Below are 25,462 nucleotides of genomic sequence, written 5' to 3' on the forward strand. Positions count from 1 at the left end.
TGTAACCATTGAACTGTCCCATAGAAATTCAGGATGTGATGGAAACACCTCTTTTCTGAAGCATCTGTAGGCAACTGGTTGGAAGGAGGAGCTTTTCCCTTCTCTGAGCATCAGCCATCTCGTGCGAGAACAGAGAAGAAGCCCGGGTTGAGAGGTCCCCTGGCCCAGGACTGCTGGCGGCGTGGCAGTCTACATAGGACAAGTGATTTTGGTTATGGAGCCAACCTGTGTACCTTACGTTCACATAGACAGGTGGTGTTCTGTTGTTGTTTTTTTTAATCCTTAAATATAGATGAGTTTTCTGTATTTTCAGAATTGTGAAAGCACCCTTATCCTAATATTTTCTTGTTTTAATTTGAGATTACTAGACAAGTGATTTCTGGGTTTTCAGTAATAATGTTTACCTTTAGAATTAATTTTAGTATTCCATCCCACAATTTTTGTCTTATTTAGCAAAAACAGCTGGGTTTGCTGCATCTAGCGCTATGTGAATAAAAAGTCGGCCTGGATGCAGAAACACATGAAAAGCAACAGCACTGGGAAACCCAGGGACATAAAATATTTTTTGAATTTAAGTTTAGAATTTCTGCATGCTTCCTGCAGGAATCGCAATTATCCTCCCTGGCTCAGAGATGCCCGGTTCTTTCTCGGTTCAAGGTCGCTCTTCTCGCTGCGCTAATAGCATTGTTCGCATCTCCTTTTGTTATTCCCTCTCTGGACCCAGCTCTTTCTTCACCAGGGATTTCCTGGAAAGCCAGGCCGACCCTCTGCCTTGGAGACACCCCTCAGAGGCTGGGGGACCAAGTGTTTATCTGGCTCTTGTAATGGGTTGTTAAAAGCACTTGTTCATCAGATATTTTCCTTTTCTTTTTATTTGTAGATTTAAAAGTATTTTAGCAGGTGTACATTTGCATATAAAAGAGAACGAAAGATAAGAAGTTGGGGCTTTTTCTCTCTTCCTCAGCGCCATCTCTCTCCTGCCTCCCTTTATTCAGCACATTTTCATTTTCTTTCTTGGTTCCCATTTTCTAGACACAAAATGAATATCAAAAAGGAAAAAGGAAACAATCTCAGGGATCCTTCACCACTTTGCAAGAAGATAGATGATTGGCTTCAGCCAGCTTGTGTGACCAAGTAGGGAAAAATAATTTTATCTTGTTGTGTCATCAGCCTGGAATTGATAGCCAGGGATAGATATTAACCCCCTGGACCCCTTGCCTTATTTTGTATTTTAAGCTGCAATATTTTCTACTTTTGAAACTCCCCATCTCAACACAACTTTGAGTATATGAGAGAAGCCTGACTGAGCAACTCACAGCTGCACGCTTGTGCTTGCATGTATGCTATTTCTGTGTGTATCCGAGCATATTGTGTTTTTAGAAATAGTTGTTTTATATAACTGTTTGCACTACTCAATATTTTTTGAGAGTTTGATATTACTGACGGGAAGAAGTATCTCTGTGGAGTTGGGAGTCACAGGCTACAAAGTGAAGCCTTAAGGGGCCACCCAGTCCTCAAATTTGTAGGCTTACAGGGTCCGTGCAGTGGTGAAGACTCAGGTCTCAGGTCTTTGCACCTTGAAAAGGTGCAAAGGACCCTTGTCGCAACCTTATTCATAACAGGCCAGCTGGAACCTCCAGCTTTATTCCCTTTCCTGCATCTGCTCACTCATTCATTTAATAACTGAATATGCACGGCTGCAGTGTGCAGCCTTCAACTGATTGATTCTTCACTGCCTTCTTCCAGAAAAACCTGGACTTGGATTGCCACAAATTCAAGTCTGTAGCTTTGCCTTATTATGTTTAAATCCTGGCCAGGTCTTCTAGGCTCTTCCAGAAGAGGGTCTGAATTGTTTGAGCACCACTAGCAAAAATTGTCCTCTTGCTTCCAAGGATTCTGAAATCTGGTTTGTTTGATATGGGCAGCTCCTTCGAAATCCCCAGGGGACTGCTGCAGCCTCCCTGCTGCTGTGTTGTGGGCTCTGCTGGGTCCTTCAGCGGGGAAGCTGGCCCTGACATCCAGCTTGTGTCCCATGGCTGAGGTTTGTCTCTAGGGGTGCTTGTGCCTCATTCAGTGAACAAAGAAACTCTCCCTGCCCTCTGGTTTCAGGGTTGCAGGTATGTTCTAAGTGGCCTGGGCAGTGTTTTAATTTTCTTAAGGCAGAAATCTGGCAAGACTAGGCCCATTTTCTCACCTGGAAGCTGTCGTCTGTGGCCACAAGACAGCTGTCCGCCCCCCCAAGACAGGACGCAAATCCCCTCCTGTCCCCTTGCTGCCCTGCAGCCACAGGACCCAACCTCCCTCCCCCGTTGTCTGGCCAGAGTCACATGTGTGGTCCTGCCCGGCCCCCAAGAATCTGCACGTATACCCTGCCCCGTCCTTGCTGTCTGTGGCAGAATCTGTGATCCAGGTGCTGAAACTTCTCGGCCTTTATTTCTACAGGCTGCATAGCCTTCAGCCTCTCCTGGTCATTTTTTTTAAAACCAAACCTTGATTCTGTTTTTCCTTTCTGGGTCATCTCTCAGTGCTTGGGCTGCTGTTTTATGCAGCTCTTCTGACTAAAGAGTGAGGGGAGAAGGACTGGCGTCCTGAGCGCTGCTCCAGCCCCTCCAGCTGCTTTGGGGGCGCTGGTCCTGCCTCAGTTAGTGTCTGTTCCTCCAGTGAGTGCAGCTAATCCTTTCACCTTTAAATCTCCCTCTGCCCTGAAACCATTTACAGAAGCTTTCACCAGAAGTAAGGGCAGGCAGTGCCCCCGGAGGCCCTCAGCTAGCTTTGCCAACCCTGTATTACTCAGGTCCAGGCTGCCACATCCCAGATAAAAACTGTCCAGGGGCCACCAGTGACTCTGCTCGGAGAAGGACCCCAGGAGGTCTAAGGATCAAATGCCAAGGAGGAGCTGGGTTAGGAAGGAGGCAGGCTCAGGCTGAATGGGTGGGAAACGTTAGCTTTCTCCCTTCAAACCACTGTATGTGGACAGTGGACACAGCTCAGGGAGAGATTCTGGAGTCCTCCCCGTAGGACAGGCAGCAAGCACCCGAGGGAGATGTGGGGCGTGTGACCATGGCCCCTGATTTCCAGGCGCTAGGATGGTCCCTGCACCGAGGCTGCTCACTGCCCAGCCCTCCCTCCCAGGCTCAGGCGAGCAAGGAGATCCATTCTGTCTCATATTTGGACAGAATGCTTAATCCCCACCCCACCCGCCAGTCTGAAATCACCTTGCAACAAGTAACATGAAGTTTTGCACAAAAATTCTCTCTGGAAGATAAATAACATGTGTTCTTGATTTCTGAGAAACCTGAGAGCCGGCTCGCTGGAGTGAAACGATTCCCTTCAGACGGTAGACAGACGAGCCCAGCTTCCAGCTCCAGCCACCAGGGGCCTTTGTTCACCCAGAGGCTGCTCTCTTCTCTTTCTTCCTTCTTCTTTCTTTCTCTTTAAAAAAAATTCTTTCCATCTTTGCTCTCTTTGCTATGCCCAAATAAGTTTAAATGAATGCAGAAATAGCACATGGTCATTAAAGTCTGGACTTGTATCATAAAAGCTGAAAAACTTTTTGGTTGATCTTCACAACTGCATGTTCATCTCATTTACAGTGATTCTTTACCTGTTCAGAAATCAGACACCCCACCTTTGACTTCGTTAACACCTTACCCGTGCCCCAGGTTGCCTTACAGGGACTCTGAAGTGACAAGAACGTTAGAATCAATCAGAGTATTACGATGCACTCCTGTCCAAGTTGCCCTGGGACAATGGGCCAGGTCACTTCTATACACACACACACACACACACACACACACTTACTTACTTTCCCCTTCTGCATGTGCTGCGTCTGCTGTTTTCTTTAGTAAAGTTTTCAGAATACACGTTCCAGTGTGCACTGATTTCACAACCCAGCAATGTTTTTATTTTTTAAAAAGTTTCCTTAGAATTTATTATTTTCAAAATAGAATCCCTGATCTGTACTTTTTTAAATTAGATAGCATTTACTACTCCAAAATAGGATGCTCATTTTAAATGCTTGTTTTTTATCTCGAGTGATTCTGAGTAGGTAAGTTATGTTTTTTCTCCTTTCGGTAATTTTTAACCAGTAACAAGGGCCTCGTGGTTCAGTTCTTAAACAACCAGCAGGAGCAGGAATGCAGCCCATGGCAACCCCCGTAGTTTGTGGCCCTGTGGGGAGCATGGGGGCCGTTTTGCTGTGTCACTGCTGAAACTCTTAAGTCTCCTTTCTCCACTTCACCCACGAGGCCTTGAGACCTGAGGCAGCGGGAAAGCCTGCATCACTCAGGTCCTTCACGGGACCTCTCTATAGTGCTTTTCCCAGCAGTCTTCCCCACTTAGAGAAGGACCAAAGGGTCTGTGGGTTGTTTCCTGTTTGTCTGTATTTTGTTGACTGTGCTTTTGGTGCTGTATCCAAGAAATCACTGCCAAATTCTGGAGCTCTTCTCCTACCCTCTCGGAGCTGAATAGTTTTAGGTCTTACATTCAAGTCTTTAATCCTTTCTGAGTTGATTTCTGTGTGTGATGTAAGGTAAGGGTCCAACTTCATTCTCATGCCTGTGGGTGTCCTGTTATCTGTGCCTTTTTCTCACCTGTAGAAACGAAAGCCTACCAGAGGCTGAAGCAGTCCGCCCTCCAGGGCAGCACGCACCAGGCCGGAGATGGATTCCAAGAGGCCACAGCCCCCACGTCACAGCCGCCAGGTGAGCAAAGCGACACTGGGAGCCCGAAGCCACCACTCGGGCTTGTGCAGGGAGGGGTGTGCTCTCTGGAGTTTGCTTTGTAACAGGCTGTCACCACCTTAGGATAAGCCAGGGCTCCGTCCTGAATAGCAGGCGTTTGGAAGTGGCTTCCTTCCAGGATGTGTGCTGCCAACAGCCTACGGACCCTTGGAGTCTGCCTGGCGTGTCATGACAGTGCCATCAGAGACACCCCAAACTCCCTCTCTTCTCACACCTTCCAGTTTGTTAACCAGTGGTGGGGTGTGTCATCCAGGCTGTCTCCCTTGTTTGAATGTTGGGGGATTTGAGCTCCTTTAAGTAAAAAGACTGAACCCCAATAAAAGCTCAATTTTTAAGCTTAAATGTAGTTCCTTCAATCCAGGATTTTTGTTTTAATTGTAGTCTTCCTTAGTTTTCTTGAAGGGAAAGGCTACCCACTCCAGTATCCTGGCCTGGAGAATTCCATGGACTGTATAGTTCATGGGGTCGCAAAAAGTCGGACACAACTGAGCAACTTTCACTTAATTTTCTTACATGTTTTATTGTATTTTTATTATTTTTCAGTGGTTTCTACTTTATTACATTTTATTTTTTAATATAAGTTACTCCAGCTCCTATTGTGAAGGTAATGGATTAATAGCAGAAGGAAGTGTACTTTAACGACTTTATAATTTTGGGGGCTAGGGGTGGGTACGAGCTGCATGGCTCATGGGATGTTAGTTTCCTGACCAGGGATCAAACTCGGGCCCTTGGTAGTGAAAGCACAGGGTCCTAACCACTGGACTGTCAGGGAATTCCCTCTAATTTTTATATAAACCAGCCTACTGGAACTTCACCTGTAAGAATGATTTCTTAGCATCACATAATTCCCAGTCCATGTTCAAATTTCCCGGTTGTCCCAAGGATGTCTTTATCAAACAGACATTTCGGGGGGAATGTCAGACATGGTCCCAGGCAGTGCTGGGCATGCGCGCCGATCTCAGAGCCACCACAGATTGAATCATGGACGTGTCACGTGTCGGTCAGTACACCCGTCTCTACAAGAAGCCACTTTGTTCTCCTGTCTGAAAAGACCCGGTTCATTTAAGCAGGTGCAGACCGTCTAGGGGCTGAACGTGGGCACTTTGTTAAGAGAACTGCTTTGCCTCAGAGGTTACGAGCAGACACACAGGTTACAGGTTAGGAAAACAACACACGCCTTTTGAGGAGGTGCTCATGCACCCTATAGCCACAATCTTAGGTGACTGCCAGGCTCAAACTGGTAGTAGAAGCATCCAAGGCTGAGGGCACCCAGGAGGCAGAGGTCAGGGATCACCCCGGCCAGCTCCAGGGAAAGGGCTGGACGGTGTGGGTTCCCCATTAGCCTTTTCAGGATAGTTAAGGAGTGGCCTCAGTGGTTCTCAGTTCAGTTCAGTTCAGTCGCTCAGTCATGTCCGACTCTTTGCGACCCCATGGCACGCCAGGCCTCCCTGTCCATCACCAACTCCCGGAGTTCACCCAGAGTCACGTCCATCGAGTCAGTGATGCCATCCAGCCATCTCGTGTTCTCAGTAGAGGTTTATTCTCCTCTGCAAGAAGGAAAAGTGCAGGGTCTGGCAGAAGGGCTTAAAGGTGGGTGGGCAGGCACTGTCATCTAGAATACCAGTTAACGCACGAGACTGGTTCCCAGCTCTCGCTGTCTCAGTGATCTGTCGCTGCCCAAGTGTTACAACAACACGAATCATCCTGAGCTTAGGGCCACTGTGGAGACTCTGCTCACACATGCCTCGTGGTCATTTCAAATGGTGCTGTTTGAGTGGCTTCGCTTTCTACTCACTCTGTGTCAGTATCACAGGAAACCACCTGTGATAGCAGGTTATCAGGGGAACTCCTTCCCTGTCATTCCCCGCCTTGCATTCTGTGAACAGCTCTTTCTCTGTTGACATTTGTTTAACATGTTAGGGCTTCTTCATCCACCGCAGCGGCCACACTCACTCTCCACGTTTGTGCTTGCTCCTCTCAGGTTTGAAAACCGGCAGCGGGACATTCAAGACAAAGACAACTCACAAAATCGCTTCGGAAGCGAGTTTTTCATCCAGCAAAGGGAGTCCTTTGTCAAGGTAAAGTCGTGGAGCCTTTCTGAATCGTGCCAGCAAGACGAGAAATGTCAGTCCACCCAGGGTGAAACTCTTGCTGCAAGTGATTTTGTTGGGTGACTTGATGGAACATTATGGTTTGGGTTTTGTTTATCTGAAGTGACAGTTGAAACTTTAGTCTACCTTTGAAAATATTTGCCCCAGAGCCAAGTATTGTTTTGCAGCTGTTGTTTCCTTGGTTTAAGACTCCATTGACACCTCAGTGAACCACAAATTAGCGTCTACAGCTGCTCGCAGTAGGGCTGCTTAGAAACCACACAATGGAGGGCGTCAGGAGAGGGCAGAGAGAGAACGCAGGGCCTTAAAAGAAATAAAGTGGCCTGTTTCTTCTTTCGGAGACAGCGGGTATATATACAAGCAATTGTTGGATATTTGTTTTTGTATTCCTCTTTTTTTACCAAGTATTTGGGCTGGACTATTATTTCCCTTTCTGATGTTTTCTTGCTTATTTTCAAACGTGAGAATTTATCTTTTCACATTTTTTAAACTGTAGTTTAAAACTGTAGTTTTTGGAGCAGTGATAAGCCAGTTGTGTGCTAGATTTGCAATCAACATAAAATACTGATTGTGCAGTGGCATTGAGTCACTGAGGAAGAGTTTATGGGTAGGAGTAGAAGCAGTTGTCTGATGACATACCTACCTTTTCGCTTTGAGCTAAATATCTTTTAAAACGACATACAATTGCCTTTGCAACAACATTTTAAGGGGTTAAAAGATGTCCTATAGATGATTACATTACATTTGAAAAATTACTTGCCCTAGTGAAATTTTAAAACAGAAACTTTACATTTCTGACATTCCATAAGATTAACTTTACTTGTTTAGAAATGTAGTATTTTTACAGTGAAAAAAAAATCATTTTCATTTATGTTTTGAAAACTCTACAGTATTTTTAGGACCTGGAATATATTTAAATGAGGTTGATCTTCTGAAATTAAGTTCTTGATTTTAGAAACTTGATATGTTCAATTTTAGGGAATCACTCTTAATTTTTAGAAACTTATTTTTAATACCTGTGTTTTTATCTATGTTTTTGAAGGAAGTGAGAGATAATGAATTATGGGATAAGAAGAGTTTTAAAGTATATTTTTATGATTTTACTATAAATTCAAGTTCTAGGTCTCCTGAAAGAAATTTTAAAAGATAATAAATTCTACAGGCAGTTTTTAGGGATTAATGTCACCATTTGGCTTAATAATACATCCCTTTAGTTTTTAAAGATTGTTAGAAGTGTTTGTTTTAGAGGTCCTAAAAAAAAACAATTCTTCTTAAATTTTTCTTATATATTCCCTACTTTGGGCAATGTTTAAACACATTCAGAAAGCAGTCAGATTCTGTAGAACATTTTCTCAGTCTGATCGTTTGACATTTCACAGCTCGCATCAGTATTTCATTATAAAATCAAACTTCTTTTCCCTTCAGTTTGAGGCAGGGGCCTTTTGTTATTACTGTCATTTCTGCATGGAATTTATTTCCTAAGTTACAAGTAATCACATCATCCTCTTTAAGGAGGAAAAAAAAAAAGAGCCCTTCAAGAACCCTTGGTTCTCCACACTTGATAATAATCCAGTGATGAAAGTTCTGGGCTTGAAGTGTGTGGGTTTGGCTCACGGTTGGTCATGGTTGGTTCTTGTGCTGGGTTTGGTGTTCATATGCCTCCCCAGGCTCGCTCTTTGTGCCTGGACTCACTGAAATTTCTTAGAGGCTTACATTTAAGGACCCCACTTACTGCAGTCATTCCTCGTGCTTTATTGCTTTTACAAGTGGTCTCGAAACCCAGTACTCGAGAATAAACATAACAGCGCAGTGCTGCTGTAGCACTTTTAAAAATTCTTCTTTGCTCTATTTTGTCAGTGAGCTGATGAGCAACCTCAAAAAAAAAAAAAAAAAAAAGACCTTGCTGGACCTTTAAAAAAAAAAATGGCTTCCTCTGATGTCCTAGAGACAATAATTATGATGTGCTAGTTAAGCCCAAACTACAGCTGAGGGATTTTACTTTAAAGCAGCGGCTTGGGCGCAAAAATGCATTTATAGCTCTTTGTCTGCACCTCATTATGTGTGGGCCTGATTCATTAAGTAATTGGTTTGCAGTTGTTTACATGAGTATTAAGGCCTTCCTTTCAGCCGCCTTTGAGAGATACATTGTGCAAATGTTGCCTGTGATGAATGCAGAATGAGGGCCAGAGGGTCCGTCCTATTGGCTAAACAGTGCGCTCTGTTGAAAAGCCAGAGAAAGGGATTGGGCGCTGCTTTGCATAGCAATGACTTTCTTAATAAGCGTTACAGATTAATACACACCAGCTATAAAAGATGCAAAGAGATACTCTTAGCACATTTATCCCTGCTCATTTCATTGTGATGGTGGTGGGGTCCCAGTGCTTTCATATTCCGTTTTCCCGAGCCTCGGCTTCAGTGCCTGAGCCGTAATAGAATCCGATGTTTATTGTATTATAAATCACGGGCAAGTAGGCAGATCGGCAACAGTTTATTATTAAAGATTCTTTCAGTGTAAATCTTTTCTCCCATTGTATTTGCTTGAGCAAAATCATTTTGTGGTTGAGTGGGGATGAAAGGCATAATGTACGAAGGAGTGAGTCCTAATAGGAAGCTGTTCTCCGAGTAAAGACCACTCGTCCCCTTTTGTTCAGGGGTGCATGCCGGAGCTTCCTCTCCTCCGCAAACATTGTCTCTCCCCACCTTCCCCAGGAAGCCGTTTCCACTCTCCCGGATCCATGTATTCAACCGAAGAGAGTATTTTAACCGCCTACCACGTTAACTGCAGTTTACTGCCTGGATCAAGATAACCTTTACCGAAAGAAAAGGAAGTGTGCTTGTAACATAATTGCCTGGGGAAAAGGTAGCAGAAGTCACCCGGCCGCCCCACCCTGGCAGGGCCCGCTGTGGGTGGCTTTCAGGGCCAGCCTTGCGGCCCCGGAAGCAGCCGGTGGAGGGCGCCAGGCAGCAGCCGTGCTCCAGTGGGGCCGTCCTGGCTCTGCTTGCCTGGCCCTGGGGCCACTTCCCCTGGGATGATCTGAAGATCACAAGGAACCCGTAGTCCAGAATAATAAACACGAGGTTTTCCTGGATGGCCTTGAGGTTCTAGGGTAAAAGCCCCGTGTCTCTGGCTTAGCAAATCTACATTCTTCTTAAATTCTACCAAAGTAACAGCTTCCTAAAGATTCCACATGTTTCTTGTCATAAGCCCGCCTACTTTACCCCCACCCCCACCCCGCCATGGCCTGAAAGAACAGTCTTTGCTTGATTGTGTGAAGGGAAGGAGTAAAGAAATTGACCCCTAAAAATGGCATCTGCTGCAGGGCCCCTGGTTGACCATCAGGGGGCGCTCAGACTTTGTCTAATTAAAGCTTTCCGCCTTCAGTAGACCTCGAAAATTTAAAATCAAGGATTCACAGTGGTTTGTTGGCACGCTGATTGCAAAATTTTTTTTGTTTCTGAATTGTCTTTTTGCCTTATATTTTTCCAGAAATATGTCTGGAGGAAAATTCTAGATGAAGACTCTATGTGAGACATTTTAATAACATTTTAGCCAGTGGTCAAGATCATTAGAAGTTACAGAATTCAGAGTCTAGAGACCACGTCTTCTCATAAGTCAGTTATTCTTTGCTGGCTTTTGATCAGACCCTAGAACTGCAAGGACTCTTCCCACGGGGGGCCCTTCCTCATCGTCCCCAGCACCAGAGGCCAAGTTCTTGGCAGGACCCTCGGAGTCTCACTGCCACACTTGATGGACGTGGCCTCAAAGCCACAGTAACTTGGGTATGTTTGTTAATGGGCTATACATACATTTTTCTTTCAAAAATATGATACTGACCATGAGGTTGAGAGTCAGTGTGTTACTAATATTAGAACCCCCCCAGCACTGAGGAGCTCCTGGGGCCTGCACCATCCCCGCCCCACCCCGCCAAGCCTGGGCCTGCCTCCCAGGACCCTGTGCTCACCTGACAGCCCTGACACTCCTTCATAAGCACAGCGCGTCGCTGCTGTGACTTAATGAGCCGTAGAACTTCCCCGATGGCTCAGATGGTAAAGAATCTGCCTGCATCGTGGGAGACCCAGGTTTGATCCCTGGGTTGGGAAGATCCCTTGGAGAAGGAAATGGCAACCCACTCCAGTACTCTTGCCTGGAGAATCCCGTGGACAAATCCATGGGGTCGCAAAGAGTCGGACACGACTGAGCAACTAACACACTGTAGGAACCCATGAGTTTTTCAGGTCTCCCTTCGTCTCTATTGCTGGCCCCACAAACCTGAATCCTTACAGATGTCCTTGCCACCTCATTTTGTACCTATATTGACTCTGGTGACTCAGCTGGTAAAGAATCTGCCTGCAATGTGGGAGACGTAGGTTCGATCCCTGGGTTGGGAAGATCCCCTGAGAAGGGAAAGTCTGCCCACTCCAGTATTCTGACCTGGAGAATTCCATGGACTGTATAGTCCACAGGGTCGCAGAGTCAGACAGGACTGAGTGACTTTCATTTTCATGTTAACTATGTAGACTATTTCTAGCAATATTATTAGCTTTTGTTCATATTAACGTGAACAGTCGACACTGTCAATTTCAGCTGTTTTCTCTAGTTACCCGTGTCAGCAGGATCACATCCTAGGTGCTCACGAGATGCTGTGCTTAGAATAAGACCTGCTGTTTAAGACCCTGGCCAACCTTAACTTCTTACATGTAGCAGGGCTGAGAACAAAAGTGATTTTGATGAGAGTTGTCCCAATCGTGTGTCCTAATCCCTTATCAACAGCAAGGGAATGTATAAATAACATGGGAAACTGAGATGGCTTGATGGACAGACAGAGGGAAGACGTGCGATGAAGCCTGAGTGGTGGAATGTTGACAGGTGGGCACACGGTGCTCCCTGTGCGGAAGGGGAGGTTCCACCCTGCCGGGACACTGTCCTGTTGGAATGCGACCGGTGGGGCGCGGCCACACCTTAGTCTAATCAGCTATCCTGGTGTTTGACCTGAAAGAGCTCTGTTTGGAAATAGGACCTCCAGTCCAATGGTGAACTTCTAGGGGAAAAAGAAGAACCCACAAACCCTGCCCTCTTGGACTGCAGGAGTCACCCATGGGGCCGGGGAGGGCGGACTCCCTGGTTTACTGCCTAGGCGTGAGGTGATGGCCCTGCTTCATGAAGGCCTCAGTGGACCCAGCCCTGGGCCTCTGTCTGGTTCTGGGTGCAGCCTGCAGGCTGAGAGAGCTTTTACATTTTTTAACAGTTGGGAAAAAATCCAGAGAAGAATAATGCTGCCTGACACCTGAAAGTTATATGAAATTCAAGTTTCAGCGTCTCTACATCAAGTTTGATCAGAACACAGCCACATCCACTAGTTCACATACTGCCCGTGGCTGTCTTCGTGCTGTAGCCAGAGTTGAGTAGTTGACAGAGACCACACACCTGCGCTGTTTACCCTCCACAGCTCACCTTTGCTGCCTCTGCCGCACAAACCGGAGGTGTGACATCCACACCATCGGGGAAGTTCAGGCCATCGGGGTCCAGATGTGTTACATCTGATGGAACACAGGGACCTAGCCCATGGCCTGTAACCTGAACTCTTGTATTCTTATGCTTTCAGAAGTGTATTTGGTTTGGGTTTTTCTCTTACGGTACCTTACGGTAATAGGTGCACAAGATGGCTCTGTCTACACCCAGGAGATTTCTCACACCATCCCCACTGGCCTTGACTTAGCTTTAGATGTTAGATGTGACCCAGAGAAAGAAATATTGACCCTGCAAATCACATGTAATGAAAACCAACCTTGCATTGCAGTGTCACATCGACTTGCAGGGATGGCTTCCCAAAGGGAAAAATACTTGCTCCTAAGGGGTGAGACGGAGAAGGCAATGGCACCCCACTCCAGTACTCTTGCCTGGAAAATCCCATGGACAGAGGAGCCTGGTGGACTGCAGTCCGTGGGGTCACACAGAGTCGGTCAAGACTAAGCAGCAGCAGCAGCAGGGGTGAGAATGGTGTCGGAAACACCCAGGAGCATCTTCCACCTTCCTTGGTGAACACGGATGTTTAGTTTTGAAATATGTTTCTGGGTAGACACTTGAACAACCTGATCTGAACTCAGATAAAAATAGAAACATGCAGATTAAATAACCTAACATCAAATGTTGATCAAGTAAGTGCCTTTAAGCAAGGCCCTGTGATTACTGAGGCTCACCTGTTCCTTCTGCATGTATTGCTGAGCACCTGCTAAGGGCGGGACACTGGGTACCAGGCACCGAAACAGGTACAGTGGATGTTCTCATGGAGCTGACAGCCTAAGGGCAGTCACATGTCAGTATGTAACAGAAATGGCTGTGAAAGAGCAAATTTGATGAAGACTTGGGGATGGAGGATGGGGTGGAGGGGATGGGGAGGCTATAGCAGGAAGCCCAATGAAGTCTAGACATCAACCTTGGAGGTGCTGTTCGGGCTTCTTTTGCCAAAAGCAGTGGGAAGGCATTGAAGAATTTTCATTTTCAGCAGGGAGGCAGAGTAATCAGAGTTGTGTTTCAAAAGCTCACTCTTACTGCCAAGTGGAAAGTGGGCTGGAGGGAACAAGGTGGATGTGGTGTCACCAGTTAGGGGGCTGTTAAAAGGCAGGTAGAGATGCTACTTTGACCGACCAGGTTGTAGCGGTGCCAGCAGATAGGGGACTAGTGAGGATTTGGGAAGTGCAGGGAGGTAAGCTTGGTAGGACCTAATGACTGATTGGGTGTGGGAGAACAGAGGAGTTGCGAAGGTTTGGGAGGGAATCAAGGCTTGGGGTGCCATTGGCCAAGACAGGAAAAGGGCCCAGGTTTGGTGAAGAAGCATGAGTTTGGTTGTGGGTGGACATGCTGGCTGGCATGCTGGCCATGAGATGCTTCAGAGGCAGCCAAGTTGAGCCAGCCAGTGAGCTCTGGACATGCGTGTGGAGCTCAGAGCAGGGGCCACGTGGTAAGGACCTGGCGTGTGCTTACCTGCCTCTGTGCCCTTGTCTTGCCCTGGCCTGGAAATCCCTTCCAGCTGCCACAGTAGAGTCCAGGGGGTGCCTTGCTTCCCTGGGATCTTGCAGCCACACTACCACCTACCCCATCATCCACCTGTTCTCTCAGTCCTCCCTGTAGTGCTCCTGCCAGCCCCCTGCCAGCCAGGTGGCTCTAATTATTTGAATATCAACTGGCAAATTAGTCTCTCTCTGCATCTTTATAGCATTGTTATATCTGCTGACCCCTGCCCCAGAGTGAGCCCCGTGTCCTCGTGAAGTGGGAGCTGGATAAATAGTAGACACAACCCGCAACAATATTTTTTTTGGATCTGTCTTCTAAAGGAAATAAAAGCAAAAATAAATGGAACCTAAAAAAAAAATTAATGGGACCTAATTAGACTTAAAAACTTTTGCACAGAAGAGGAAACCATTGACAAACCAAAAGACAGCCTACATACAGACCAGGTGGAAATATTTGCTAATGATATGACTGATAAGGGGTTAATATCGAAAATAAAGAGCTCATACAACTAAATAAAAAAAAAAAAACCCCTATTAAAAAATGGGCAGAAGACCCAAATAGACATTTTTTTTTTCAGGGACATGGAGATGACCAACAAGAACACAGAAAGATGCTTCAAATTGCTAATTGTTAGAGAAATGCAGATCAAAACCACAATGAGGTCAGAATGGCCATCCTTATAAAAGACCACAAATAACAAATATTTGTGAGACTGTAGAAAAGAAGTAACACTTCATACATTGGTGGGAATGTAAATTGGTGCAGCCACCGTAGAAAACAGTATGGAAGGAGGTTTCTCAAAAAAACTAAAAATAGAGCTATCATGCTGCTGCTGCTAAGTCACTTCAGTCGTGTCCGACTCTGTGTGACCCCATAGATGGCAGCCCACCAGGCTCCCCCGTCCCTGGGATTCTCCAGGCAAGAACACTAGAGTGGGTTGCCATTTCCTTCTCCAATGCATGAAAGTAAAAAGTGAAAGTGAAGTCACTCAGTTATGTCCGACCCTCAGCGACCCCATGGACTGCAGCCTACCAGGCTCCTCCGTCCATGGGATTCTCCAGGCAAGAACAGTATCATATAACCATATGATAACTATCATATATAATATAAAGAGCTATCATATAACTCAGCAATTCCACTCTTGGGTATATATCTGAAAGAAATGAAAATGCTATTTGAAATGATACATGCACCCTGATGTTGCCAAGATAAGGAAGCAACCTAGGGGCCCGCCAGCAGATGAGTGGATAAAGAAGATGTGGTCCATGTGTACAGCGAAACCTGCTCAGCCACAAAACGATGAAATTTTGTCATTTACATCAACACGGGTGGACTTGAAGAATTTTACACTAAGAGAAGTAAGTCAAAGAAAGAAAGACAAATATTGTATGATATCCCTTAATGTAGAATCTAAAAAAAAATACAATAAACCAGTGCTTGTAATAAAAAAACAGGCTCATAGACACAGAGAACCCTATCAAGGACGTCCTGTGTAGCACAGGGAGCTCTACTCGATAATCTGCTAACGACCTACGTGGGAAAAGAATCTAAAAGAGGGTGGTTAGGAACTTCCCTGGTGGTCCAGTAGGTGAGACTTTGTGCTTCCAGTGCCAGGGGCCCAGGTTTAATCCCTGGCCAGGGAACTAGATCCCACCTACCTCAACTAAGAGTCCACGTGCCGCAACTAAGAACTCGCATACCACAGCGAAGATTGGAGATCTCACGTGCTACCAGTAAGACCCAGCACAGCCAAAAAATAAATATTTTTAAATAAATAAAAAGAGTAGAGGTATGTGTATAACTGATTCACTTTGCTATACAACAGAAACTGGTACAACATTCTAAATCAACTATACTCCAATAAAAAATTTTCAAGATACAATGAACAAACTAGTGGTTACCAGTAGGGTGTGCTAGGGGAGGAGATTAAGAGGCACGGGTTTTATTGTACAACACAGGGAATATAGCCAACATTTTATAATAACTATAAATGAATATAACCTTTCAAAATTGTGAATCACTGTGTTGTATACATGTAACGTATAATACTATACATCGGCTATATCTCAAAACAAAGAAACAGGTACCAAGTTTAAGGGGAACATTGACAGATGTTGAGCCTAGAAAATTATGCCTTCATGGAGCTTCTTTTCTGGAAAAAAAAAATGTAAATTATGGCAGCTGTGGCAGAAGGCAGATTTTCAAGTCCTAGGTTAGCCCAAAGGAACAGAGGTGAGTCCCCAGGGTTTCTGGAGTCACTGCTGCACAATGGTCCTCGCCCTTTCTCAGCCCTCTTCCCAGCTAAAGGCCAGAATCTGCCTTCATGGAATAATCTCCAAATGTAAACTCGAGTGAAAACTTCAACAGAAACATGAGAAAAACATCGGAATGTCAAGCCATACACAAGCAACTATTTCTTTTTTAATATCCCCTTGACCGTTTACTAGACAGAGTGCCTGATGAACTATGGACTGAGGTTCGTGACATTGTACAGGAGACAAGGATCAAGACCATCCCCATGGAAAAGAAATGCAAAAAAGCAAAATGGCTGTCTGGGGAGGCCTTACAAATAGCTGTGAAAAGAAGAGAAGCAAAAAGCAAAGGAGAAAAGGAAAGATATAAACATCTGAATGCAGAGTTCCAAAGAATAGCAAGAAGAGATAAGAAAGCCTTCTTCAGTGATCAATGCAAAGAAATAGAGGAAAACAACAGAATGGGAAAGACTAGGGATCTCTTCAAGAAAATCAGAGATACCAAGGGAATATTTCATGCAAAGATGGGCTCGATAAAGGACAGAAATGGTATGGACCTAACAGAAGCAGAAGATATTAAGAAGAGGTGGCAAGAATACACAGAAGAACTGTACAAAAAAGATCTACACAACGCAGATAATCATGATGGTGTGATCATTCACCTAGAGCCAGACATCCTGGAATGTGAAGTCAAGTGGGCCTTAGAAAGCATCACTATGAACAAAGCTAGTGGAGGTGATAGAATTCCAGTTGAGCTATTTCAAATCCTGAAAGATGATGCTGTGAAAGTGCTGCACTCAATCTGCCAGCAAATTTGGAAAACTCAGCAGTGGCCACAGGACTGGAAAAGGTCAGTTTTCCTCCCAATCCCAAAGAAAGGCAATGCCAAAGAATGTTCAAACTACTGCACAATTGCATTCATCTCACACGCTAGTAAAGTAATGCTCAAAATTCTCCAAGCCAGGCTTCAGCCGTACGTGAACCGTGAACTTCCAGATGTTCAAGCTGGTTTTAGAAAAGGCAGAGGAACCAGAGATCAAATTACCAACATCTGCTGGAGCACCAAAAAAGCAAGAGAGTTCCAGAAAAACATCTATTTCTGCTTTATTGACTATGCCAAAGCCTTTGACTGTGTGGATCACAAGAAACTGTGGAAAATTCTGAAGGAGATGGGAATACCAGACCATCTGATCTGCCTCTTGAGAAACCTATATGCAGGTCAGGAAGCAACAGTTAGAACTAGACATGGAACAACAGACTGGTTCCAAATAGGAAAAGGAGTACATCAGGGCTGTATATTGTCACCCTGCTTATTTAACTTCTATGCAGAGTACATCATGTGAAACGCTGGGCTGGAAGAAGCACAAGCTGGAATCAAGATTGCCGGGAGAAATATCAATAACCTCACATATGCAGATGACACCACCCTTATGGCAGAAAGTGAAGAGGAATTAAAAAGCCTCTTGATGAAGGTGAAAGAGGAGAGTGAAAAAGTTGGCTTAAAACAACATTCAGAAAACGAAGATCATGGCATCTGGTCCCATCACTTCATGGGAAATAGATGGGAAAACAGTGGAAACAGTGTGAGACTTTATTTTTGGGGCTCCAAAATCACTGCAGATGGTGATTGCAGCCATGAAATTAAAAGACGCTTACTCCTTGGAAGAAAAGTTATGCCCAACCTAGATAGCATATTCAAAAGCAGAGACATTAGTTTGCCAACAAAGGTTTGTCTAGTCAAGGCTATGGTTTTTCCAGTGGTCATGTATGGATGTGAGAGTTGGACTGTGAAGAAGGCTGAGTGCCGAAGAATCGATGCTTTTGAACTGTGGTGTTGGAAAAGACTCTTGAGGGTCCCTTGGACTGCAAGGAGATCCAACCAGTCCATTCTGAAGGAGATCAGCCCTGGGATTTCTTTGGAAGGAATGATGCTAAAGCTGAAACTCCAGTACTTTGGCCACCTCACGCAAAGAGTTGACTCATTGGAAAAGACTCTGATGCTGGGAGGGATTGGGGGCAGGAGAAGAAGGGGACGGCAGAGGATGAGATGGCTGGATGGGATCACTGACTCGGTGAACATGAGTCTGAGTGAACTCCAGGAGTTGGTGATGGACAGGGAGGCCTGGCATGCTGTGATTTTGGGGGTCACAAAGAGTTTGACACGACTGAGCGACTGAACTGAACTGACCATTTACTACAAACCTTAAAGAATTTAAGTGTAATTAAAAGCTTGGATGGTGCTCCCAGAGATGACTCTCACATGCATGACAATTGGGATGGAGAAGGTGATGGAGGTGGGCACCACCTCTTACAGAGCCACCTGCTCGGGCCAACGGCTTCAGTAAGCATGTCAGCCAGCGTCAGATGCATCCTTGGACCCTCACATTTTCGTGTATGTGACACACGGAAACCTGAACACAGGTGACAGGACACTTGAGTTTTCTCCACCCAGAGTCAGTGTCCTTAATTAAGCACACAGAGTTTATTGTGAACTCCTTGTTAAACGGTTGAGTGTTGGTATCACGGGCTTGATGGAGGTAAGTTTTGTAACCTCTTGGCTTACTTCTCGCTGCTCCCGGGTCATCTACTTCCAGCTGGGCTGGCAGTGATGAGTTGTGCCTGCTTGTGTGCCCCTGGGCCTGCCTCCTGCCTTCCCAGCGAGCGGGAGACCAAGGCTGCTGGGACCCTTCCACCAGAGAGCATCAATCAGTAGGTGCCTCTGGGCCAAGGGGACCCTGACATTTGCTTTCTGCTTTTAAAACTTGGGGAGTAAACATAAACTTCTTGGCCTCTCAGTGAGTAACAAGTGCCTCTTTCCTCACTTACCCATGTAAAACTATTAGTCTTTTTTTCAAAATTTAGGTTCTATTTCTTTATTTTACAGGCATGAAAATGAAGGGAAGCTAACTACCAATTTAAAGTCTAAAGGTAAGAGAAACAGTTGGAGACCAGACTGTCATTTTGTGTTTTAACAAAAAGGGTGGTTTGTGATGTGTGGTGTCATCTGCACCTTTAAGGGAGATATGAGGGGGTGGAGAGCCTGCCTGTGCTCACGGCCCGAAAGTCTCCCTGGAAGGACCCGTGGCCTCTACAGAGAACAGGAGGCTTCTCCCTGGGAAGGACCCGGAGGCTTCTCCCGTGGCCAGGGACCACACCGTTTTAACTTGCAGGTGTGAGTTTGCCAGGGATCCTGGCCTGTGCTCTAGGCACGTCTGCTCACGTGCACCACATGGGGTCCCCAGGAAGCCCTTTGTGGGCTGGGTTGGTGAAGTCGAGCTAATCAGACTGTAGAGATGCTGAGCTGCTCTCTGGTTTTCTCTTCCAGCCTTCTGGAGCGAGTCTGATGAGAGTAACTCAGAAATCGAAGCTGCTCTACGTCCCAGGACACCATAACACATCCACCAATGATTTTGGTGATTTTTATGACTTATAAGCTGCAATATCTGTTAGAAATAAAGTTTCCAAACAAGCTAAGTCCCTGTGTTCAGATGTAATGTCCAAAATCATTGTGCCCTTTTAAGTTTTCTAGTTGTTTAATGTGAGAATTTGGTCCCTAACAATCTTAGGGACCATATTGTTATTCCAGTGGAATTTCATGATGTAAATATAAAGTGGCATATTTGTTTTGAAGCGTTATCAAAAAGCACAGTGATGAATACAGTGCCCATCAAAACCCAGTTGGTTTCTTTGTAGAAGTTGACAGGCTAATTCTAAAATTCATAACAAAATTCAGGGGACCCAAAATAACCAAGTCAGTCTTGAAAAAGTTGGAGGACTCGCACTTTGCAGTTTTGAAACTTACTTAAATGCTGCAGTAAGTGAAGATAGGGTAAGTAAAGATGGTGTAGTAGCTCAGATGGTAAAGCATCTGACTGCAATGCAGGAGATCTGGGATGGATCCCTTGGTCAGGGAAATCCCCTGGAGAAGGGAATGGCAACCCACTCCAGTATTCTTGCCTGGAGAATTCCATGGACAGAGGAGCCTAGTGGGCTACAGTCCTTGGGGGCAGGCTACAGTCCCAGAGTCAGACATGACTGAGCAACTTAACACGCAGACAGTTAAGACCGTGTGGTACTGCGAGAAATACTGATTCACATATAATCCGGAATTGATGATCCAGTCATAAACTGTCAAATTTATGATCAGTTGATTTTCAGTAATGTTGCCAAGACCATTCAGTGGGGAACGAACTGGTATTTTCAACAAATGATGCTGAGACAACTGGACAGTCTAATGCGAAGAGATGAAGTTGGATCTCTACCTCACACTGTGTACAAACAGTAACCCAAAATGGGTCAAAGACCCAATGTAAGAACTGAACTATCAAATTCTGAAGAGGAAACATGGGTAAAAACCCTTGTGACTTGAATTAGTCAAGATAACAAAAGCACTAACAACAGAAAAACACAGTCAAGATCATAAAGACGAACATAGAAACGGTCACAGGCCAGAGGAGACAAAGGAGATATGACATCTCAGTGAAATGTGGGACCCTGGATTGGATCCTTGAACAAAAAGAGTGGACATTAATGGAAAATTTGGTGAAATCCAAATCAAGTCTGGAGTTTAGTTGATAAAATAGGGATTCCCTGGTGGCTCAATCAGTAAAGAGTCTGCCTGCAATGCAGGAGACCCAGGTTTGATCTCTGGGTTGGGAAGATCCCCTGGAGAAGGATATGGCAACCCACTCCAGTATTTTTGCCTGGAAAATCCCATGGAAGGAGAAGTCTGGCAGGCTACAGTCCATGGTGTCGCAGAGTCGGACACGACTGAGCAACTTCACAGCACAGCTTAGCTGATAGTGATGCCTGGTGTTGGTTTCTTAGTTCTGACAAACGCACCACAGAAATGTGAAATTAGGGGCTTCCAGGGTGGTCCAGTGGCTAGGAATCCAAGCCCCCCAAACGGAGTCCAGGTTCCATCCATGGTCGGAAAACTAGCCCACATGCCACAACTAAGACCCAGGGCAGCCAAATAAATAAATAATGAATATTTTTTTAAATGTGGGATTAGAGGAATGTACCACTAGAGGAAACTGAACCTGAGTGAAAGGTACATAAGAACTCTGTGATCTTTGCAGCTTCTCTAAAAATCTAAACTTAGTCCACATACACACAAGTCCAGTGGTCAACATTACTGACGTTTGGGTAATTGCTTCTAGAGTTTCTCTATGCATATAAAACCCTTTAAAAACTCTTGTAAACACTTTTAATTTTAATTCTAGATTTTACCAAGTTTAAACAGCTTGCTTATACCCACTAAAAAAATAAAACAAGCCCTTCAGCCAGGATGCTTCCTAGATATTGTCAGGCGTGCTGATGGAACATACAGAGTCCTGCCTCTGCATAGCTTCTACTAGAGGCCACACATGTGAGCACTGATGCTGGTCCCGAGCAAAGCCTCGGGTGGTGCTGGCCTTCAACATGAGTGTATCTTACATTCAGTAGTGGTAGGGAAGGCCTGGGGCCCAATGCCATTACCAGGCAGAATTTTCCATCGAAAATTAATGCATTTTATTTTCAGTTACTTTGTATTTATCTCCAGTGACCCTGGTTTAAAAAGAAGTGGTATAAATTTCCCTTTTCAAATACTCTTTAGGGGAAAGAAGATAACTGACTTTTGAAAATATACGAAGAGGGGGCGCTCTGCTCACCAACAACTTGCTAACCTATTTTGGGGTCTCTGCCGGGGTTAAGCTCCCAGGGAGGCCGTGCACTGGGCCCACAGCTTGTCTTGTTTCCCAGGTAAGAGCAGAATCACAGCCTAAGTTAACAACCTGTGTTTTCTTTTGCTCTCTAACAACTGCCGCACTCAGAAGACTGGCCCCAGGCGTCGGCGTTCTTCCCCCCTACATCAGCCCGAGCTCTGACACTGGCTGCAGGTCCTACAACTCTGTTCCATTCTGGTAGTATCTGGAGTTAGTGCAGACCCCAGTTTCCTGGCTCAGTCCCACAAGGCTAACCCCTACTTCAGACGCCAATCAGAGGTTGTAGGGCCCCAGATTCCCAAAATCTCCATCTGATTGCTCTGTAAATTGAGGTCCCCACAACTTGAGTCTGATAATCTGTCAGAATGGCTCACAAGACCCAGTGTAACCCTTTCTTACATTTAGCAGTTTATCATGAAATATGATCAAGTACAGCGGAGACCATCCAGGTGCAAAGATGTGCAGGGTGGGATCCGGGGAAAGGGCACGGAGCTCCCACGTCCCCACTGGGTGCAGTCCCCTCCCGGCACCGCCACGTGCTGAGCAACCCAGAAGCGCTGTGAATCTTCGGTGATTTTACGGCAGCCTCATCATGTAGGCATGATTGATTATTAACTCCACTTCCAACAACCTGATTGTCCATTGACAGATGAACGGGTGAAGAAGATGTGGTACATATATACAATAGAATACCACTCAGCCATAAAAAAGAATGAAGTAGAGTCATTTGCATCAACATGGATGGACCTAGAGATTATCATACTAAGTGAAGTAAGAGAAAGACAAACACCATATCACTTTCATGTGGAATCTAAAATATGATACAAATGAACCTGCCTATGAAACAGACTCACAGACATAGAGAAGAGACTTGTGGTTGCCAAGGGGGAGGGGATTGGGAGAGGCATGGAGTGGGAGGCTGGGATTAGCAGATGCAAACTATTACACAGAGAATGGATAAGCAACAAGGTCTGCTGTAGAGCACTGGGAGCTATAGTCAATATCCCGTGATAAACCATAATGGAAAAGGATACAAAAAAGAATGTATGTATGTATAACTGAATCATTTAGCTGTACAGGAGAAATAAAACAACATTGTAAATCAGTTATACTTCAATTAAAAAAACAACACACCTCTAGCCCCTCTTCACTCTGCAAAGAGGGGGAGCCTGAAGCTGATAGTTTCAAGCTTCTAATCATGGCTTTGTGTTTTCAGTGTCCAGCTCCCTCTCCTGCAGCACTCCAGGAACCCCCACCCCCACCCCAGAGCCACCTCATTAGGAAAAAAAAAAAACCACTTCTTTGCCCAAGGAATTCCAGGGGTTTTAGGAGCTCTGTGTCAGAAACCAGGGGCAGAGATCAATACATATTTCACAATCTCTTACTTCACCCTAGTCAAAGAAACAAACTTTGTGAGCTTGGTTAATATGATGAAATCAATCCTGGGAACCCACAGTGTTGAGAATTCAACTCTAGATCTGGGGTGACCACCCTCCCAGCTCTACCAAGTGAAGTTCGGATACAGCTTGATCAAGCTGCGTATCCTGACACTTCCTGTGTGTCAGACTCTGGGGGACTAGTCTTTGGGAGCACAGGGCTGGATCTGATATAGTCACTGACCTCGGGCGCCCTCACTCCAACAAGGGTGAAAAAGCCTGAAGCTCAGCACATTGTGTACAGCCCCTTTGGTAGATCCTTTGTCCCTGAAGCTCTGAGCAGCGAAAACACTATTCCTTCTGCGGCTGAGTTGGGGAACTTTCACATGGGAGGTGACATTAGCACAGGACAGGCGGGGCCTGGAGGAGCAAGAACACTCCAGGCAGAGAAATGACCCCAGCAAGGCCCAGAGGCATAAGAGAACTGGTGCAAATGAAACGGTCCTCACGTGAAACCAGTGCAGGACGTGTGTGGCAAGGATGAGGGCTGGAGGGGCGCCCGAGAGGAAGAGGGGCTACAGACTGTGGGAGCAAGGGGGGAGGCTACAAAGTGTGGGTGATTGATGCCAAGGTTGTCTCCAAAGAAGATCCAGACGCTGGAGAAGAGCATTAAAACCAGTGAGAGTTTTGAGATAAAAGCAATTTCAACAATTAACAGTATAGGGACTTTCCTGGTGAACCACTGGTAAAGAATCTGCCTTGCAATACAAGGGACATGGGTTCGATTACTGGTCAGGGAACTACGATCCCACAAGCTGCAGAGCAACTGAACCCATGTGCCACAATGAAAGATCCTGCATGACTCAACGAAAATGCTGTTTAGCGACTGAGACTCAACACAGCCAAATAAATAATAAATTTTTTTTAAGGTTAAAAAAAAAATCAACAGTATAGTGATACACCCAGAAAGCCAGTTTGAAAATATTTTTTAAAGATGCCATTTACAGTAATCAAAAATTACATGTGAAAAATCTTCAAGTTTTTAGGCCATCAGTGAAAGACGAAATTTAAACATCTATTGACAGTAGAGAACTACACATTTATGGATGAGAAGATTCTATTTTCAAAAGTACAAGTTCTGTCCAGATTAATCCCAGAAGTCAATGCCATTTCAATCAAAATCCCAACAGGTCATTTCCAAGAAGTTGACAAGCTGGTCATTAAGCCTGGAAGGAATTTAAAGGTTCAAAATGGCCAACAGTTCTGCATAATAAAGAGAAGATCTTACCATAGCAAACATCAAGATTTATTATCAAGATCATCATTAGGTCTGTGTTCCAGGCTCAGGGCTGGAAACTTGGAGCAGAATGTTGCTCAGTTGCTCAGTCGTGGCCACTCTTTTTGCGACCCCATGGACTGTAGCCCGCCAGGCTCCTCTGTCCATGCAATTTTCCAGGTAGGAATACTGGAGTGGGTTGCCATAGAGGCCCCAGAAAAAAACCCAGGCATGAGATCTGGGTACAGACAGATGTTTCAGAAACCAATGAGGTGGTAACAGACTTTTCAGTGAATGATGCTGGACCAGTTGGTAATCCACATGGCAAAACACAAAATTAAGTGTGTTATGCTTCAATCATAAAGTATTTATTTTGCTTCAATTATCTCTCAGCGGATAGCAGCATCTGTAATGACCCTTTGTCAGTTTCTGAAGGGAGCAGCCCCACACCCGCTCCTCGAGCCTCACCCTCCCCCAGCTCAGGATGTGGCCTTGCTCCTGTTCAGCAAAGACTGAGGTCGAAGCTTCTGGCTGTCCTTCCACTGCCATCTCTTAATACCTGGCATCTTCTATCCTTCGCTCACTGCCTTATTTCTCCCCTACCATTCATTCATTCATTCTCTCATTTATTCACTTACGCATTCAGGGTACATTTGACACCATTTTCCTTAGTACATTTTTTCTATTTTTTTAGCTGGCTAAATGTACATAAGATTTGCCGTCTTAACCATGTTTTAAATGTACAGTTCATTAGTATCACATACATTCATAATAGTGTGCCAATTGTCTTTTTATTTAAAGATAAAAATATTTTTCATTTTTAAATAAACTATTTCCACAACTCATCTCATCTTGTAAAACTGAAACCTGTTCCCATCGCACAATAACTCTCTGCCCTCCACTCCCCCCAGCCCTGACACCCATCGTTCTACTTTCTGCCTCTATGATTTTGACTAGTCTAAGAACCTCACATAAGGGTGCCTTC

At 45.2% G+C, this 25,462-nt stretch overlaps 1 protein-coding gene across 4 annotated transcripts in view; it reads left to right on the forward strand.

Annotated features, from left to right (window-relative positions):
• The window catches only part of KIZ (kizuna centrosomal protein), a 93,280-nt gene extending 73,689 nt beyond the window's left edge, over window positions 1–19,591 (forward strand). For 2 of the 4 annotated variants that reach the window (XM_061436384.1, XM_061436386.1), the window contains 5 exons: window positions 4,599–4,703; window positions 6,724–6,820; window positions 14,443–14,526; window positions 19,002–19,045; window positions 19,443–19,591. In XM_061436384.1, coding sequence (XP_061292368.1) covers window positions 4,599–4,703; window positions 6,724–6,820; window positions 14,443–14,526; window positions 19,002–19,045; window positions 19,443–19,510 — 398 coding nt within the window. In that variant the 3' untranslated portion in view covers window positions 19,511–19,591. The remainder of the gene's footprint in view (window positions 1–4,598; window positions 4,704–6,723; window positions 6,821–14,442; window positions 14,527–19,001; window positions 19,046–19,442) is intronic. The other 2 variants (XM_061436382.1, XM_061436385.1) reach the window with 1 other exon arrangement.
• Window positions 19,592–25,462: the final 5,871 nt, after the last annotated feature.

The sequence above is a fragment of the Bos javanicus genome, chromosome 13 (genome assembly GCF_032452875.1).
Source record: "Bos javanicus breed banteng chromosome 13, ARS-OSU_banteng_1.0, whole genome shotgun sequence".
NCBI lineage: Eukaryota > Metazoa > Chordata > Mammalia > Artiodactyla > Bovidae > Bos > Bos javanicus.